The 19,136-nt window shown below is 40.2% G+C and overlaps 1 protein-coding gene across 2 annotated transcripts in view; it reads right to left on the bottom strand.

The window, feature by feature from the left end:
• LOC140211589 (sorting nexin-24-like) overlaps positions 1-19,136 on the bottom strand; it is a 163,940-nt gene that overhangs the window by 66,345 nt on the left and 78,459 nt on the right. For both annotated transcript variants that reach the window (XM_072281469.1, XM_072281470.1), the window contains exons 2-3: positions 10,155-10,238; positions 7,976-8,080 (exon numbers count right to left, since the gene is read on the bottom strand). In XM_072281469.1, the coding sequence (XP_072137570.1) occupies positions 7,976-8,080; positions 10,155-10,238 (189 nt within the window). The remainder of the gene's footprint in view (positions 1-7,975; positions 8,081-10,154; positions 10,239-19,136) is intronic.

Genomic DNA, 19,136 nt, shown 5'->3' with positions numbered 1-19,136 from the left:
GCTGGGGTTCACTTAGGCCATTAACAAAAGCCAGAAGACACAATGGGATCTGAAACCAGCAGATAGAAACAATGATGGATTTAAGTTATTAGCACAAAGGAAAATGATGGATGGTACTCTGCTTTTCTTAATCTACATCATCATCTAGATCTACCTAAAGATACTTCTGGTACTAATAAACTTAGTTAATGCCCAGATAAAATCAGAGTAACCTGACTGTAGGCTGCATCCATATCGATCAATAAAATCACTTGTACCACGGAAAGCACAGTTACATGCTGACAGTCCCAGTCATTAATATTGTTTAACAGTACTAAGTCGACAATCAGAAGAAGAGCGATTTTAAGCACTTTTTGCCTTTCAACGCTTTTGTCTTAGTAATAGGTTTGTAAATACTATGGTAATGACTTCAATTTAGAACAATTACTGTTGAATTAGACACAATTGCTAACGACAAAGTATTTTTTGAGCGTTAAAAATGTAGCTTTACACATTGCTTTAAAATGAAACAACTTCAGTTCGATTCAAGAACTTAATAAATCAAACTTACAGAAATATTTACCACACCATTTATTTTCATGCATTGTTTTTACAACTTTTTGATGAAAATACATAATCAATTAAAAGGATTTAAAATACTGAAGACTATATATTCAGTCATTTTTTTCCTTCAAATTGCTGTAGAAAAGAAAAGCAATCAAGTCTTTGACCTTCTGAATCTGCAAGTAGACATCTGCCACTTTTCAGAATGCTAAGCGACCGAAACAGTTACTAGCAAGGATTCAGAAGAGTTATACAACGAGTCTTCAATGAGCTCATGCTCTTCTGCTGATGTAGCCCAAGCACTTCAAAGCGTGACATGTTGTGCATTCAGAGATGCTCTTCTGCACACCACTGTTGTCACACGTGGTTGTTTGAATTACTGTCGCCTCCCTGTCAGCTTGATCTAGTCTGGCCATTCTCCTCTGACCTCTCCCATTGACAAGGCATATAGCCCAAGAACTGCCTCTTACTGTATGTTTTTATGTTTTTGCACCATTCTCTGTAAACTCTTGAGAATGCTATGCATGAAATTCTCAGGAGATCAGCAGTTTCTAAGATACTCAAACCACTCCGTCTGACACCAACAATCATTTTTACGGTCAAAGTCACTTAGATCATATTCCTTCCCCATTCTGATGTTTGGTCTAAACAGCACTGAACTTCTTGACCATGTCTGCTGCTCTTATGCATTGAGTTGCTGTCACATGATTGACTGATTAGATATTTGTATTTATGAGCAGGTGTACCCAATAAACTGGCCACTGAGTATATATTCTCATTCTTACATTCCCTCCACAAAAAAAAAAGACAGACAGATTGGACTAAAATGTTTTGGCTTGTGGTTCCAAAGGGAACTGCCAGTGTACAGCCATTCACAATGAATTACATCCCAGACCTACTGTATGTAGACCCAGGCAAGTCTAGGACTTACTGAGTGAGAGATGCTGCCACACCCATCATATTTTATTTCTTGATTTGCCTCTGTGAAATTCCCTAAAATTACTCATATTCTGTGTCAGGTCACACCTGGCCTCTTCCAATTAAATGCACATTCTTAATTTTGTTTAATATGAGGTTATGTTCTCATGTACTTAATTAAAAAAATTAAAACTGTATTTTACTCATAGGCTTGATGGAAGCCTAAACTTTGCCTGCAAGTATGCCTTTGCTCCATTGTTGCCACATCACCCTCCTGTTTGATGAAAACAAATTTCAGTCAAAGCTTTATCCCATTAAAATACTTATTGCATTATCAGCAAATGATATTTTTTTAAAATGAAACATAACCAGCACATAACAAGCCTGACGCACTAGATAGTTACTACAGTAGCAACAATTATTTCAAGTTTGAGTTTGCTCATGGCCTTGCCCATTCCTACATTTGTAGTCTCCTACAAGCTCAGGTCTTTATCTCCTCCAGTTCTAACCTTCTATGTATTACTGATTTTAGTTGCTCTACCACTGGTGATAAACCTCCATCTGCCTGCTCAACCTAAGGATGCCTTCTCAAATCCTCCCTGCTATTCCCTTTCCTTTAATACACCCTCAAAAGCCTTCCCTTTCCAACAATGTCTCTTAATATCGCCTTATTTATTCTGTGTATTTTCATTATGCCCTTATGAACAGGGCTTGTTTTGCTGTTGTTGCTTAGTCGCTTGGTATGTTCTGTTTTGCTGTGTGTGGGCATGCTACGTTGCTACTGCACTGTGGGGTGCCGCAAGCTACCCCTAACACATCCTTAAGTGCGTTGGTTGTTAACGCAAATGACACATTTCACTCTATGTTTTGATGTACATGTGATGTACAAATCTGATTTTGAAATACTTTGGTGCTTTCTACGTTAAAGTGCTGCATTAAATGCAAGTTCTTAAGACCATAAGACCATAAGACAAAGGAGCAGAAGTCGGCCATTCGGCCCATTGGTCATTCGATCACACCCAGCAGGACAGCAAACGACCAATGTGAAAATACAAAAGGAAAAAAAGAAATAATAATAATATTAATAAATATCAAGAACATGAGATGAGGAGTCCTTGAATTTGAGTCCATAGGTTGTGGTGATGGAGTAGAGGGGTAGGTAAATAGGGGTATAGACTAAGAACAATGATTAGCTCGTGATCAATACTGTCGCTGGGACAAGTCAGAAAGAAACTTTACCCAGCAACAGATGACATACTAGCCATTGTTCTCCAAAGACAGGCAGAGGTTCAAATAAGGAATTATCTGATCATGCAGAAGCATCTCAAGGTATAGCTAAATATGGGGAGAATAGTGTTGGGGTTAGAACGTTCTAGAGAAAAGGGGAAGGTGTCCGAATGAGGAACTGATGGGCTAGCTTTGGCTTAAAATAATTATAACTAATTATTTTACATCTAATTGTATCTTAGCATGTGACTGAAATGATTCTAATATTGTCTAAAGTTGTAATCGTAAGATTTCCTGCTACATGATCATTGTTACAAATTGTGGAGAACTGTGTAATTCAGGGGCAGTGTCTGGACTGGCTCTTTTGGGAGATCAGTCTGTAACTTCCTCCATAGCATGCTATGAATAAAGAGTAAAAGTTTGAAAAAGAATTGCGTGTGTTAGTGTATTTGTGGTACTGCTGTAATTGCATCGGGTCGATCCACTACGACAGTGGGAACAATTCAGTGATGAGGCAAGTGAAGGTGAATGAAGTTGTCCCATTTGGTTCAAGAGCCAGATTGTTGAGGGGCAACAACACTTCCTGAACCTAGTGGTGTGAGTCGTGAGGCAGCATCAAGAAGAACAAGACCTGTGTAATGGGAGTTCTTCATGATGGATGCTTCTTTCCAGCAAAAGGGCTAAGCACAAAGCCTTGTGGTGATGGAGATGTTGTTGCCAATCCAAACTGAGGTCTGCAAGTGAGAAAATTAAGGATCCAATTGCTCAAGGAGGCATTGAGTCAAGATCTTGAAGCTTATTGATTAGCTTTGAGGGATGACAGTATTGAATGCCAAACTGTAGTCAATAAATAGCATTCTGATGTATGCACTTTTGCTGCCAGATGTCCCAGGGCTGAGTGAAGAGCCAATGAAACGGCATCTGATGTGGATCTGTTCTGGCAATAGACAAATTAGACCAGATCCAAGTTGCTTCTCAGGCAGGAGTTGATGTGCTTCATCATCAACCTCTCAAAACACTTCATCAATGTGGATATAAGTGCGACTGGATGATAGTCATTGAGGCAGGTTATCATGTTCTTCTTAGGCACTGGTATAATAGAAACCTGCTTGAAGCAAGTGGGTACCTCAGACTGCCAAAGTGAGAGGTTAAAGATGTGGGTGAACACTCCAGCCCAGTTGATCAGCACAGATCTTTAGTACTTGGCCAGGTACCCCATCTGGGCTGGATGCTTTCTGTGGGTTCATCCTCCTGAAGGATGCTCACACGTCGGCCTCAGAGACTGAAATCAAAGGATCATTGGGGATTGTGAGAGTTTGTGATGGTTCCTCCTTGTTTTTACAGTCAAAGTGAGCACAGAAGGCATTGAGCTCATCTGGAAGTGAAGCTTTGTTGTCACCCATGTCACTTGATTTCACTTTGTATGAGGTAACAGCATTCAAGCCCTGCCACCACTGTTGAGCATCCTTCAGTAATTCCAGTTTAGTCTGGAATTGCCGCATTGCCCGTGAGATGCTTTCCAGATATCGTACCTGAACGTCTTGTATCTTACTTGGTCACCAGATCTGGCCCTCAGCAGACTGCGGATCTCATGGTTCATCCAGGGCTTCTGGTTAGGGAAGACTTAATGGTTTGTGGGGACACACTCATCTATGACTGTTTTTATAAAGTCCGTGACAACCGTGCTGTATTCATTCAAATCCTCTGATGAGTCCTTAAACAAAGCCCAGTCCACCTAGTCAAAACAATCCTATAGCAACTCCCCTGCCTCCCATGACTACCTTCATTGTCCTTATTTTTGGTGTCTTGCTCTTTAGCCTGTAATCAGATTTCCCGAAATGCAGTACAGGTCTCCCCTGTTATCCGAAGGTAGAGGGTTCCTATGAAATGGTTCGTAAACCGGAATGTTGTAAAGTGAATAAGCAATTACCATTTATTAATATGGGAAAAATTTTTGAGCGTTCTCAGACCCAAAAAAACCTACAAAATCATGCCAAATAACACATAAAACCTAAAATAACAGTAACATATAGTAAAAGCAGGAATGATATGATAAATGCTCAGCCTATATAAAGTAGAAATACTTTTCTGCAGCACTGTCTAGCGCAGTGAAAATCTCGCAGAAGCACTCTCGACAGAAGCACGGCGCAAGCGCTCTTGGCAGAAACACTCTCTCCAGTAACCTTTAAGCTATGAAGCTGCCAAATCATACCAAATAACACATAAAAATACACAGCCTATATAAAGTAGAAATAATGTACGTACAGTGTAGTTTCACTTACTGGAATCGGGACGACTCCAATAAATTACAGTTTTGTCACAGTTAAAACATTTCCTTATACAAATAAGCATCTGACGCAATCGGCAATGGCCTCTGATCTGGGCCGACAGTTACGTGCCGGGCGGCACCTAATTAAGTAGCTTCTTTATTTCGGCTTTTTTCTTAAAGATGTGCTGAGTGTGTTCCGACTACCGCTGCTTCACTGCATTCTTTGCGGCAATGTATTGGTCCACGGTCAGGAGGTTGGAGACCACTGCTTAAACTATGAAGCTGCCCTCGCCTCAGAAACCGATCAAACCACCCATGACTACTTTAAATTCCACTTTCGCAACACTTTCATCACCATCGTCCAGTGCTTTCTATTTCAGCTTATTAAAAAGACTGACTGATTTTAGATTTAGATTAGATTATGAGGACACACAGTCCTCTTTTATTGTCATTTAGTAATGCATGCATTAAGAAATGATACAATGTTTTTCCAGAATGATATCACAAAAACACATGACAAACCAAGACTGAAAAACTGACAAAAACCACATAATTATAACATATAGTTACAACAGTGCAAAGCAATACCGTAATTTGATAAGAACAGACCATGGGCACAGTAAAGTTTCAAAGTCTCTCGAAAGTCCCATCATCTCAGGCAGACGGTAAACCTCCAGCCCACAAACTTGCTGATGCAGCATCCCAGAAGCAGCGACCACAGTCCGACTCCGAGTCCATCCGAAAACTCCGAGCTTCCGACCAGCTCTCCGACACCGATGTACCGAGCACCATCTCTGCCGAGCGCTTCGACCCTGGCCCCGGCAACAGGCAATAGGCAAGGCCGAGGATTTGGGGCCTTCCCACCAGAGATTCTCGATCGCACAGTGGCAGCGGCAGCGAAGCAGCCATTTCAGAAGTTTCTCCAGATGTTCCTCTGTGCTTCTTCATGTCTATCTCTATCAAATCAGGATCGTGCACGGCATCCTACTTCACAGATACGATATCATTCGGAACGGCCGTGTGCGCTGCGTCGTGCCGTCATCTTCTCCTCCCTCCTCATTTCTCCTTAAATATAAGAAAACTTAACGGAACACCACGCTTTGTACACCCATCAATCCACTCAAGCAATAGACTTTCCATTTTATCCATTATTGGATGCCGACTAAGAGAGACCACTTTGCTATGAGCAGAACCAACAGTAACACCGGCAGCTTACAGGATTCTTTCTCTCTGTGTATAAGTAGTGCGAATGGTGGATGCAGGCAGTTTCAACGTGCGGACAATGTCCTTACTTCGTTCACCACACTCGAAACACTTAATTATGTCTAGTTTTACACTAAGTGTAACATCCTTACGAGCTCTTTTAAGCTTTTCCGATACCTTAGAACTCATCTTGCTAACAGATGCACAAAATAAATCCAGATAAAGCACGTGTTTAAGCAATGCCGGCTAGAATGTAAGTGCCAGGGGAGGAGCCTGGCTGTTCGGGTGCACACTGCCTTTTTTCCCAAGAGTGAAAACACCTTCTGTTAGCAAAAACAGATAACTAATATAGGTCTTTCGTAACAGCGAGGTGTTGTAAAGCGAACGTTCGGAAAACGGGGGCCACCTGTATAGGCATGGAAAGATAGGCGTTCCTCATCTTAGAATAGCAATGGTCTACTGTGTTGGGACCCCTGGTGCTACAGGTCATATGCTGATGATAACTGGGCAAAGATTTCTTCAAACAAGCCTGACTGAAGTCCCTGAAAATGATTTAAAATGCGTCAGGGTGGACTGTTTCTTGTTTGGTGATGGCAGCATGCCATGCCTCAAGTGACTGATTATAGTCAGCTGATAGTGGCATGTAAACTGATCAGCATCATGGAGGTGAACTCTCTTGGTAAGTAGAACGATCGGCACTTGATCATCGGATGTTCCAGGTTGGGGGAACACGAGTACGACAAAACCACCACAATGAGGTTATCATGGAAAACACACCCCTCACCTTTTGACTTTTCTGAATCAGCAATCTGGTCCATAAAGAAATCTTCAGGTCTGATCGCTGAATCCAGTGTGTCTGGAGTAAGCCTTGTCTCAGTAAAAAATCTGGACATTATTAAAGAAGCCATAGCTGTTGTTCCCTTCTGCAATACATATCATGCAGATTTTTTCTTGGCTGAGTCAATATTAGCCAAATAAAAATCTGAGTATGAAATAAACTATACTACACTATTTCAGATAAATCACGATAACACCAACCATGGACAAATAAATAGTGTAACACTCTTATGACAACATACTGACCTGTATAGCAGCATGAAACACTGTAGACGCCATGAATAAAAAGAGCTTCACATAGACTAGTTACAGGGCTCTTTTTACCTCAGACTGTTCTCAGATGGCTCTTTACATCTCTGACTGATTTAAACCTCCATATCTGAAACTCTAATTCATCTGAATTCTTAAAATTGAAAGGATAAAACTTACAAGATCAAGGTCTTATCTGCCTTTCATACTTGCAAAATACTTGCCCTAACTGATCACCAGTGAGCTGTCCCAAAAATAATTGTATGAGAATAAAAGCATCATGTAATAATAATAATAATATGGGAACAAGTTTCTAACAGATCAGAAAGGAATACTTATTTCTAAAACAGTGTACATTGCAAGTCTAAGTGGACCCACAATCTCTTTCTGCTATGACAGTGACAGAAATGGGCCATTATCTTTGTGTAGTCTGTATGTCAGAATTCTTGGCATCAACACTCTGCGATGTGAAGTGCCCTGTGATCTGATAAATCGATATTTCATAGCGGAATTCAAAAGGTGTGTGACAGTATGACAGAATAAAGCTGAAATATGTATTGAGGGTTGAAACCTATGGTGTATTTAACAGGCTAAATATCATTGAGGGCAACTCAGCGTAAAAAGCTCATTTACACATGATAGAAAGGAACTCCCATTGTAGAACACATTTACTCAACCCTGATTTATGAGGCAAGATGCTTCCTCAAAACAAAAATTCTGTAACTGTACCTGGAGGTAGGCTTCCAAACCATGCCGTCTCTGTTCTAAGACTTTAGGCACCCAGTTCCTCACGTGCTTTGAAGGCATTTCCGGTGTTTTGATGCTTTTCTTCAGCTTTTCAGAAGAAATTGAGTTACAATTAACAAAGGTCAAACTCATTTTAATTTGATACCTGCCAACATGCTAGCCTAATATGCTTCTTCTTACTTAGTTAATAGGCTTTTCAGAATAACATAAGCAAATTATTTAATAGAGGATTTTTTTCAGAGCAATATAGGGAGTTAAATGTAGGTCAGCCACAAGTGCAAAAAAAATTAGTTAATTACTTTGATTAAATTTCTGGCCAGCTTTCATGTCATCTGCCATTTTACATGTCATGCTTAGATTTAAACTAGTTTGATAACTTTGAAATGGCCTATCAAAAACAGACAAAAGACAAGCCAGGAGCAAAGCAGCAGTGCTACAGATGGTTTAGATTATTGCTCAAAATGCTTTTATAAAGTTGCCACGATATTGAATGAAGCATGGCATAAAGGATAAATAAAATGAGGAGAATTTGTGGTATCAGCAGAAATATGGTTGTAACATTGAAACCATACAGGTTGGGGTATGGTGAAGATTTTCACACTGGCAAAATACAATGAATGGCATTTCACAAGTTGGTCTCTTGTTTCGCGAACGTAAACAGTAGTGGTTTTGGAAAATCAAGGGGAAGAGTATTAACGCGTGCAACAAGCACCAAATTAGAAAGTTTAACGTACAATGTTTACAATTCTCAAAATAACGCAATTAAAAAATGATGAATATACCGTAAAGAAATACTAAGTGATCCATTTTGCCATTAAGGACCTGAGAAGGTTGAGACTGAAATAAAAGAGGCACACAAGAAATATGGTGCGCAAATGCAATGATAATAAAGTTGTGGCCTTCTTTCTCTCAGCCATCCCCGCCCAATCTCTACCTGCAAAAATCCACCCCCAATATTCCAGCAAATTGTTCTGCAATTTTTGGCTGATAAAATGGACAATTCTTTCCTTTTTACTTCACATGAAGTGTGCTGCAAAAAGATGCAAGAGTGATTGACAGACTAAAAATGTATTGTATTCCATCCACATTTTCTCCACAAATTTCTATTCACAATTCTTATAAGCAGCACACGTCCTGAGAAGAAATACTGGCACCGTTGCCTCAAAAACAAAGAGTAGCCCACTGGGAACTGAGTAGAGCGCGTTTTTCACCTTTGACATCAGGGTTCAAATCCAGCCCTGATGAGTAGAATGAAATTGCATTTTTTTTTTTGGCCAGCTACGTAGGCCTAACAGAATTTATACAGTTCCTAGTGGAAAAGGTTCACACAACAAAATTAACCACAATTTGACACAAACGGTAAATCATAAGCTTTGATAATCTAGGAAGAATTTATGAAGATGTGGTAATGGGTTCTCAGCTGAGGTTGTGGTTAAGACACAGACTGCTGGGGTTTTGAGAGGAAATACCCCCCTGTAAACAGTTTATTTGACTATTTCAAAGGATCTACCTAAGCTCACTGTGGCTAGGACGGAGAAAAATTAAAGTACAGAATACCTCTATGGAATAAATTTAAGCTTACTCTGATTATACAGTACTACCAACTGACAAAACTGTGTAAAATACTTTCCACTGTCTGGTGGTTTCCATCCCTGCTGTGCAATGAGTAAATCTGACTGCCTTTAACAAGGCAGCAGAAATAAAAGAAAATCAAAAAATATGAGTTTCTGTGCAGCATAGTGTATAACCAGCTGCATTGTGTAGTGATTAATTGGGACTGTGGCCAACCAAAGTGTTACAAATGTGGTACTCAGCATCAGCTCAGAAAACAGCATTTGTGAACAATATTTTGTTGCGGAATCCTTCCATCAACAGCGGTCAAGGAGTCATCATCGCAGCTGCTTCCTTCCATGATAGCACTGCCAGGTGAGCAATGAACTTCTCAGATGAATGCAGGCAAATTCAAGACAATTCAAGTTTCCAGCAAAACCTGACTGCTTACTAGGTAAATACTCCAAGGATGTCCCTTCAGCCGATGATTAACAACCCCACTTGCTCCGTGGACATATAGAAGTAACCAACAGTGGGTTGGGCAGAGGTTGAGTGGGGGTGGGGGGTGGGAAATGAAAGATGTGGGATGTAGGGTAATGAAAGAAATTACCTTTTTATGGAGTGCATGAAACTCACTGTATCGTTTCTCTACAAAATGCTTCCTTCCACTCATGAGCACTTCAATTTTAAATACCTACAAAAAGAAAAATATTTTAAATAAAACTGCACAATAATATAACTGAAACACTAACTCATGGCAACACTGATAAATGCTCACTTACTAACTTTATTCAACAGCAATTATAACTTTATTCATTTTTTAAAACTGTGCCAGTTTTGGGCACATTGACAAGTCAGTGAAAATATTACAGCAACCTTACAAAATTAGCTCAGAATTAAACCTGTTAACCAACCTTACATAGAAAAATGTTAGATGTGAATTTAGAAAAAGGACTTGTTTACTTTGTCATTGAAACATTTGTTCATTCTTCATCAACCTGCAGTGCAAGAGCAATTTATTTGTATAATTGAGATTTCTAACATTTACATATAGTTCCCATCAAATTAGTTTACCAAGTCAATAAGACACAAACGTACAATTTTGTGATTCTCTGCAAAAAAACAGATACCATTAAGATAACAGAAACTATTAAGACCTTACAAGTATTGCAGAGGTGTGAAACCACTCCTGCTGCAAGCTAATTTCCTTCCAACCTACACATATATTCATTTAAAAAATATCAGCTGGACATTTTCAGTCTGTTGTCGCACAATGAAGGATAGCAAAAGTTCACTTTCATTACAAGACAAATACGACAGGTTCTATTGCTTTCACTGGCCTGCGGAAGGTCGAAAGGCCAGAATATCAAGCCTCTGGGTGTGCTAATTAATACCCTGCACAGTGTCACTGCCTGAATCTAGGGTCACCGAATTCGTCTGGAAAATGGATGATAAAGAACATAAGAGAAAGCAGCCATCAAAGCTCAGGTACCCAGTACTGGAGCTGCAAAATGAATAGCATACATCTTTATTTTGAAAGAAAACTCTTAGAAATAGGATTGAAGTATCTTTGTTTATCAGCAAAAACACAATTAGAGAGCACAGGAAAACATTTTACAAATAGATGTCGAACACTTCATTACAAATACAAAATTAGCTGAAGAAATATTCAATGGATTTAAAATAATAAAATGCTGAAATATTTTAAATATAATGGCTTGCCATTTCTAATGTCATTTGTAATCTTGTAGTTTAATTACATTTACTCATGGTCTAAATTTAAATCCCCCAAAATTAATACAGACCTTTGTATATTTTTAAAGAGTTCCATGAGCCACCTGCACATTTAGTTTAGAATCTAACAAAGCCCAACTTATTAGAATACAACAATTTTTAAAAGTAATACCCTGCTATAAGTTTCCGCAAATTAGTCCTTGGGAAGTAAATTGGTGCTGAAACAGAAAATGAGTAATTTAGCTAGTAATTTAAAAAAAAATCATAAGCCTAGATACTGAAGATAATGAGATCATCAGCATTCTGTGCAAAGTTTATGATAATTTAAAAAATCTGAAAACAATACATAGAACATTTGTAATCTGCTCATTTGGACTCTATCCAGTCTACATGTTGTGAGAAATAGTCATTGGCATAACTTTTGATCCTGTTCAGAGGTGAGACACATCAGCCCCATTGGTCAGTGGAGAAGTAGAATGCAGTAGACAAGCAATATCTTGCAAATTCCTATCTATTTGGTTCATTAGTCTTTTCAAAGCACTGACAATATTTGGACGGCTGACAGTTAAATTTCAAAAAATCAATGCAAGCCCCTGCTCTGCTGAATGCCATTTGAAGTAGGCTACAAGATCTGTTCGAAAGTGAGGATCCATGCCTCATGACATCAGACTTAATATAACTGGCATTAGCCATGTAATTTGTTTTCTTTGCAGCAGCAGTACATAATAATATAGAAAAGAATGTAAATTACAGTAAGTACATGTATGTTTAAAATAGCTAAATTTAATAAGTGGTGCAAAAATAAAAATAAAAGTAGTGAGGTAGTGTTCATGGGTTCAATGTCAATTCAGAAATTGGTTGGCAGAGGGGAAGAAGCTGTTCTTGAATCACTGAGTGTGTGCCTTCATGCTCCTGTACCTCCTTCCTGAAGGTAGCAATGAGAACAAGGCATGTCCTGGATGATTGGGGTCCTTAATGATGAATGCCACCTTTTTGAGGAGGAAAGCAGCTGAGCTTACAATTTTGGGGCAAAATTCATGAGGCCTCCAATATCTGCTATTAACATTTTTTTTAAAACTCATTTAATTCCCAAAGTCTGCATCTCTGTTTTGCAAGTTAGGAGAGACTGAGGTCAATTATCACGTACCTTTGTTCACTAACCCCTGCTGTTCAGGTGCTGCTAGTCAGGAATCAGCTATGTTAGCATTCTCCATCTGGTGTTTAGAATGATCCAGGAAGCTGATGTTGCCCCCTCCAAAGTACTTGCCTTCTCCACCCTACATTCTTCAGTGGAAGGTTTCAGGAGCCAAAGTTGGGATGTCAGGAACAGGCTGCACAGTAGTGAGCAACAGCTCATACCAGATCAAAATGTTCATAACCTAGCCAACTCTGCCATGAAGTACAGTAGGAAGCATCCTCTTCAGACAAGTACCAATTCAATTCTCCATTACAGACTGTTCTAGAGGGGGTCACTAATGTTGGCAGCTATAAAGTTGTATTGCTTCCCCTGGCCTCACACGCCCCTTCCATTTTCTATTACAGAAAGGTTAGAGTTGAAAATGTGGAGAGAGTTGAGGGGACTCATGTTCTTGTAGACAATAAAACAGAGAACATATGTAGATAGAACTGCTTACAGAATATCCGAGGCTTAACTCAGGTTATCTCTTCATTCAGACTGCAGATGCTGGAACCGAGAATTGAAAAAAAAACAAACTGCGGCAGGAACTCTGCAGATTGAGCAACATCAGGAGCAATGCAGGGCTCGAGCCAGTCGTCAGTAATTCTGTACAGTCACCCCTACAACCCCGCCGTATTCCTCCAGCTCTTTTTGGCTTTTTATTCATTTACGTCATTGCATTTTGTAGAATCAGATTGCACCTTAACTACCATATTTGCAACAAAAATGGCTAAATTTCAGTACTGGCTATAAAGGTCTTTGCAGACCATGAAAAATAGCGTATAATTGCAAATACTTTCTTTCTTCAGTAGGCTTCGAAAGGAACGTAAGGGGCCAGGGTGAGAAGGCAGGAAAGCGCCAGGGGAGTTCCTTGTTTCACAGTAGCTATTCTGTGACGACAAAAAGCAAATGTGATCTGTGTACTAAGCACGAGGGGAGATATCATTTGCCATTGTGATGCAGGGAAGAGAATGGTACATCTTTGGGGTTGTGAGTACAGAGGATTACTACCTAGTGGTTTGAGATGAGTAAATGAAGACCCCTACTCACCCTTGATACTTTCCTCAGGTCATTAAACCACTTCTTGCACACGTCTTGGATTCACTACCTCAGCAGCTGCTTTGCAAGGCCCCGAAATGAACCACCTTGGATTTCTTACTTCCACTGGTGAGGAGCCAAAGTCTCTTTTCACACCTGCCCCACCAGATTTTCGAGACAATCATTAGAGAATTTCAGATTTGCTAGCATATAACAATGCATATTTTAAGAATAAAAGATAACAGCAGTAGAAAACATGTAAAGGTGGTGAATCACATACCCTCTTGAAATAAGCCTCTGGAGAGCTGTTCATTCCCCACACCATCAAGCATTACATTTAAAGGTATAACTGAACAATTTGGTCCTATGCCACCTGGAAATTCAGAAGAATGAGAGGTGATCTCGTTGAAATGAGAGATTCTCGGGGCGGGGTGGTGGTGGACTTTATACGGTTGAGAAGGTATTTTCCCTAATTGGAAGAAGTACACCTAGTTCCAGAACAAGGAATTGCCCACTTGTGATGGAAATGAAGACGAACTCCCTTTTTTGTTTGCTCTGAGAGTTCAAATCCTTTGAATTCTCTATACAAAACAGCTGTTATGCATATTCTAAAACAGATTTTTTGCTATCAAGCTACAGGATAATCAAGTGCTGCGAAGATCAGGAGTTGAGACCAAGATCACCAATCGTTTATCGACTGGCAAAGAAGACCCGAGAAGCTGTCAGGCTTTACTCTGCTCTGATGTTCTTGTGATGCTTCGAGCTATACCAGCAAACAAGCTTGGCATTTGCCCCATTCTCACTTGCCTCCAACTGATCCAGCGATAAAATTCAGATCACAGTTTAACTTACCTAGAATAACAGAATTTAAAAGCACTCACTTCTGAATTACTCTAATATGCCAGTGACATTTTAACAAAAGAACATAAGAAATAGGAGAAGGGGTAGGCCATCTGACTCATTGAGCCTGCTTCACTATTCAGTAAAATTATGGCTGATCCTGCTGTGGACTCAGCTCCGCGTAACTGCCTTTTCCACATAACTTATAATTCCCCTACTATGCAAAAAAAACTATCTAACTATGTCTTAAATACAAGGGGTGATTGATATGTTTGTGGCCCAAGGTAGAAGGAGTCAATTTTAGAAAACCTAGCACATTTATTTTTCAACATAGTCCAGCGGCCGTAGAGCATACGGATCTTGGACCTCCAGAAAGCGTCCACAGCAGGGGTGATTGATAAGATCGTGGCCTAAGGTAGCAGGAGATAAGTTATACAGCTCTTGTTACATGCACATACAGGTCAACTCTTTGAGTGATTATGCAGAAAGTTTGAAGTCAATAACTCATTAGTTCATAATGTATCAGGGGTGATTGATAAGTTTGTGGCCTGAGGTAGAAGGAGATGAGTTATACAGCAACATACATAAAAGTTGCTGGTGAACGCAGCAGGCCAGGCAGCATCTCTAGGAAGAGGTGCAGTCGACATTTCGGGTCGAAACCCTCAAGCAACTTTTATGTGTGCTGCTTGAATTTCCAGCATCTGCAGAGTTCCTGTTGTTTGAGTTATACAGCTCTTGTTACATGCACATGCAGGTCAATGCTTTGAGTGATTACGCAGGAAGTTTGAAGTTAATAACTCATCTTCTTCTACCTTAGCCCACGAACTTATCAATCACCCCTGATACATTATTAACTGATGAGTTATTAACTTCAAACTTTCTGCATAATCACTCAAGGAGTTGAACTGCACGTGAATGTAACGAGAGCTGTATAACTCATCTCCTTCTACCTTAGGTCACAAACTTATCAATCACCCCTGCTGTGGACACTTACTGGAGGTCCAAGGTCCGTATGCTCCACGACCACTGGACTAAGTGTGTAAATGTAGGAGGGGACTACGTTGAAAAATAAATGTGCCAGGTTTTCTAAAATTGACTCCTTCTACCTTGGGCCACGAACTTATCAATCACCCCTTGTATATTTAATGAGGTAGCTTCTGCTGCTTCCTTAGGCAAAGAATTCCACAGATTCACTATTCTCTGGGAAAAGCAGTTTCTCCTTATTTGCATCCTAAATCTATTTCCCTGAAACTTGAGACTAGGTCCCCTGGTTCTAGCTTCTCTCGTCAGTGGAAGCAATTTTCCTGCCTCTATCTTCTCTCTCCCTTTCACAATTCTATGCGCTTCTGTAAAATCTCTCTCATTCTTCTGAATTCCAGCACACACAGTCCCAGGCGGCTGAAGCTCTCACTGGCTAACTCCATAATTTTCGATATTAGCTTGATGAATCTCCTCTGCACTGCCTCCAATGCAGTATATCTTTCTTCAACTAAGGAGACCAAAAATTCACGTAATATTTCAGGTACAGCCTCATCAGTACCCTGCATGGTTGCAGCATAACCCCTCTGCTCTTATGCTCAATCCCTCTAGCAATGAAAGCCAGCATTCCATTTGTCGTCCTAATGGGCTGGGGCAATGGCATCAACACGGGTGATGCCAACAGGCTCAATAAACTGATTAGAAAGGCAGGCCCTGTTTTAGGAGTCAAACTGGTCACAGAGGAGGCTATGGTAGGACAAAGGACCCTATGGAAAATCCTGGCAATTCTGGACAGTGTTTCTCACCCGCTGCAAGCCACCTTGGCTGAACAGAGGAGCACTTTTAGTAATAGACTAAGGAAACTGCGCTGCTCCTACGAGCACTAAATGAGGTCTTTCTTAAGCCTGATTTATACTGCGTCAACGTGACGCCGTAAGTAATGCATCGCTGCAAACCCTACGCAGAGCCGACGCGGATCCCTACGCCAGAGCCTAAGGCGCACCTCTCCCAAAATGTAACTGCGTGTCGCAGCAATGCAGAACGCATCAGCTGTGATTGGTCCGTTTGGTAGCATCGCATTTCCTCCTACGCTGCAACAGCTTCCCATTGGGTGACTGAAGGGCAGGGAAGGAACTCTAGCTGCAATGCTTTCCATAAAGCTTTACAGACCTCCCAAATTATGGAGGACACATTTCGCTTTTACGAAAAAAGATGCTCGCTTCTTGTTTACCCCGAGAAAGACTACCATGACCATGAAGCCTTGCATGGGCAGGTGTGTGCGCATGTGTGACTTGCGCAAATTGCAGAGCGACGCAGACACACCAACGCACAAGTATAAATGCTCACAATGCGCATAGGTTACGGCGTCGAGTTAACGCAGAAGTATAAATCAGGCTTTACCCTCGGCCATTAGGCTCTATAATGGGTCAACCTATATCCTGGGAAGTGAAGACCTCCCACCCCTCCTGTTAAGACTCTTTGAGGTAACTTTGTTCTCATTCTTTCTTACTTTCTAATATTTGTATATTTGTGTATTTGTGCACTTGTAGTGCTACTGTGACACTAATTTCCTTTGGGATCAATTACCTATCTTTCTATAACGTATTGTACCTGCAAACCAACCTTTTGAGATTCACGCAGAAGCACTCCCAAGTTCCTCTGCACAACAGAATGCTGCAATCATTCACCACTTAAGTAATAATCTGATCTTCTATTTTTCTTTCCAAAGTGGATGATCTTGCACTTTTAACAAGACACTAAAAGAGGATTGCAAAGGTACTGAGTTTGTCACAAAATAACCGTTAGTAATTGTAAGTCCATTTGCTGAAAATTTGGAGTAAATAGACAAAAAGCACATCTAAATACTTTTTATAGAGTTACTAATTCACTTAGTATACATTTAAAGTTTCTTTCTCTTGTATGTATGATCTTACATTTGTCAAATCTTAACCGTTTAATTGGTCCAGTTCACCTAGGGCGTCATTAGTCCTCCTTGTACTTGACAAAGCTCGCATTGGGTAATTGATATGTTACCAAAAATTAACTCCACATTCTCAATTAAAAATAGCTTATAAAACAACTAGAATAGTCCCTGCAAAATGTCTCCAATGACTTTCTCCCACAAGTACAATAATTTGGCTTAGGCTCTGTCTATTTATCAACCATTTTCAGTTGTACTACTGCAGCAGTGGTCAATCCAATGAAAGCAAGATCCATTAAAAGGCAAACTTCTAATGACTGGCTGAAAATTGAATAAAATCATAATTTTTAACTTGAAGTACAAATGCAGTTATCTGGTTTTTCAAGCTTTAAAATGATAAATTTATGCAAACTGCCGATTTTCCCCCTTTGTCTCCCTTTTCTTGAAACAAAGGGACCATACTGAGAAGTACATTTTTAGATCTGATCCACTCAAGAGATTACTAGGGATTAGCCATTGTTTGATGGCAATGCTGAGGACTTCATCCATTATTTTTAGTGATGAATACAGGAAAAAACTCACAACCAACTCTTATTCACTCTCATTATCTCTGAGCAAATTGACCTACACTAGCTCCTGAATATCACTTTAAAATTCTCAGCCTTGTTCTAATTCCTCTATTGCCTTTTCCATCTCCTTTAAACAAATAAAGATCCCTACTCTCCTCAATTTCTGTTTGCTTCTGGAAATTGAATCATTTTTCGTTTTGCTGTTCAGTTGAACAGGGCAACAACATTTTGATTTTAGCAACTCAACTAAAGGGCTGCATATCTGAAATTGCAGCACTCCATAGCAGCCGAGCTAGCAGAGATAATACATTTAAATCCCCTCGTGCGGCTTTGATACAGTAAAAAGTACATGAAATGCTAAAGAACAACTGTCTCTTGTGGTATGATTAGATCATAGCTGACATTTAAATGATTAAAGTCAAGACACTAGAATTGAAGGAGTGTAGTTATCTCAAAGGTGGGTACAGGGGACATAGCCATATGAGTAGTTGTGGCAAGGAGTGAGGCTGTGCAGTGACTTGTAAAAATAGGATGGCAGTTTTAAAGCTGAGGCATAGTAGACCCAGAGTTAATGTCAGTGCATAAACACAGAAGCCTTGATGACAACATCCAGTTCAAGTTTAAATGTCATTCAACTATACACATGAATATAGTCTAACTAAACAGTGTTCCCCTGGGGTCAAACGTCAAAACACAGAACTAATAGTCACTCACACACAGCACATGTAACTATGTCAGCAGAAAAACAGTTACAAAATATATTTAAAAACTAATACTGTAGCCAAAGTCCCTGAGTGTCATGGCCTGTAGATGGATGGTCCATGGACGTTGTCCTGGATCCATGTTTCGGCAAGCACAGCCCACAGCAATTCCTCATCTTGCGAAGCACAGCTGCAGACAAACGCAATCCAGCATGCCGTCCACTGAGCAAGCACTGGAGAGCAGCACCAATGGGAGGATCAGACTCCACCCAGCAAGGAGTCCAGCTATGAGTCCAGCAGCACACAGCCAGCTCTTTGGCAGCCACAACGAAGCATGAACGAGGGTCTGGTCCACGCCACAACCCAGGCAACACAGCCCCCCCCAATCCCATCAATCTCACTTATGAACCAAAGAATCGGACTCGCAGGATTCTGTACGAATTAGGGCAACAGGCAGCAAAAATCTGGATGACCCCACTGGTTAGCAGATTTTTAAAAGACTTCTTGACAATATTATAGCATTCCATCACATCAAGGGAATACAAATGCAGAAAAAAAACCCAAAAAGGTTCTTTCCTAACATGATATCCTGATAAATTAGTAACAATTTTAACTTCTCCCTTAATTCCACACT

This window comes from Mobula birostris, chromosome 17 (genome assembly GCF_030028105.1).
Source record: "Mobula birostris isolate sMobBir1 chromosome 17, sMobBir1.hap1, whole genome shotgun sequence".
Classification (NCBI taxonomy): domain Eukaryota; kingdom Metazoa; phylum Chordata; class Chondrichthyes; order Myliobatiformes; family Myliobatidae; genus Mobula; species Mobula birostris.
Note: the sequence above shows the minus strand (reverse complement) of the source record. Positions and strands in the feature narration are given on the sequence as shown.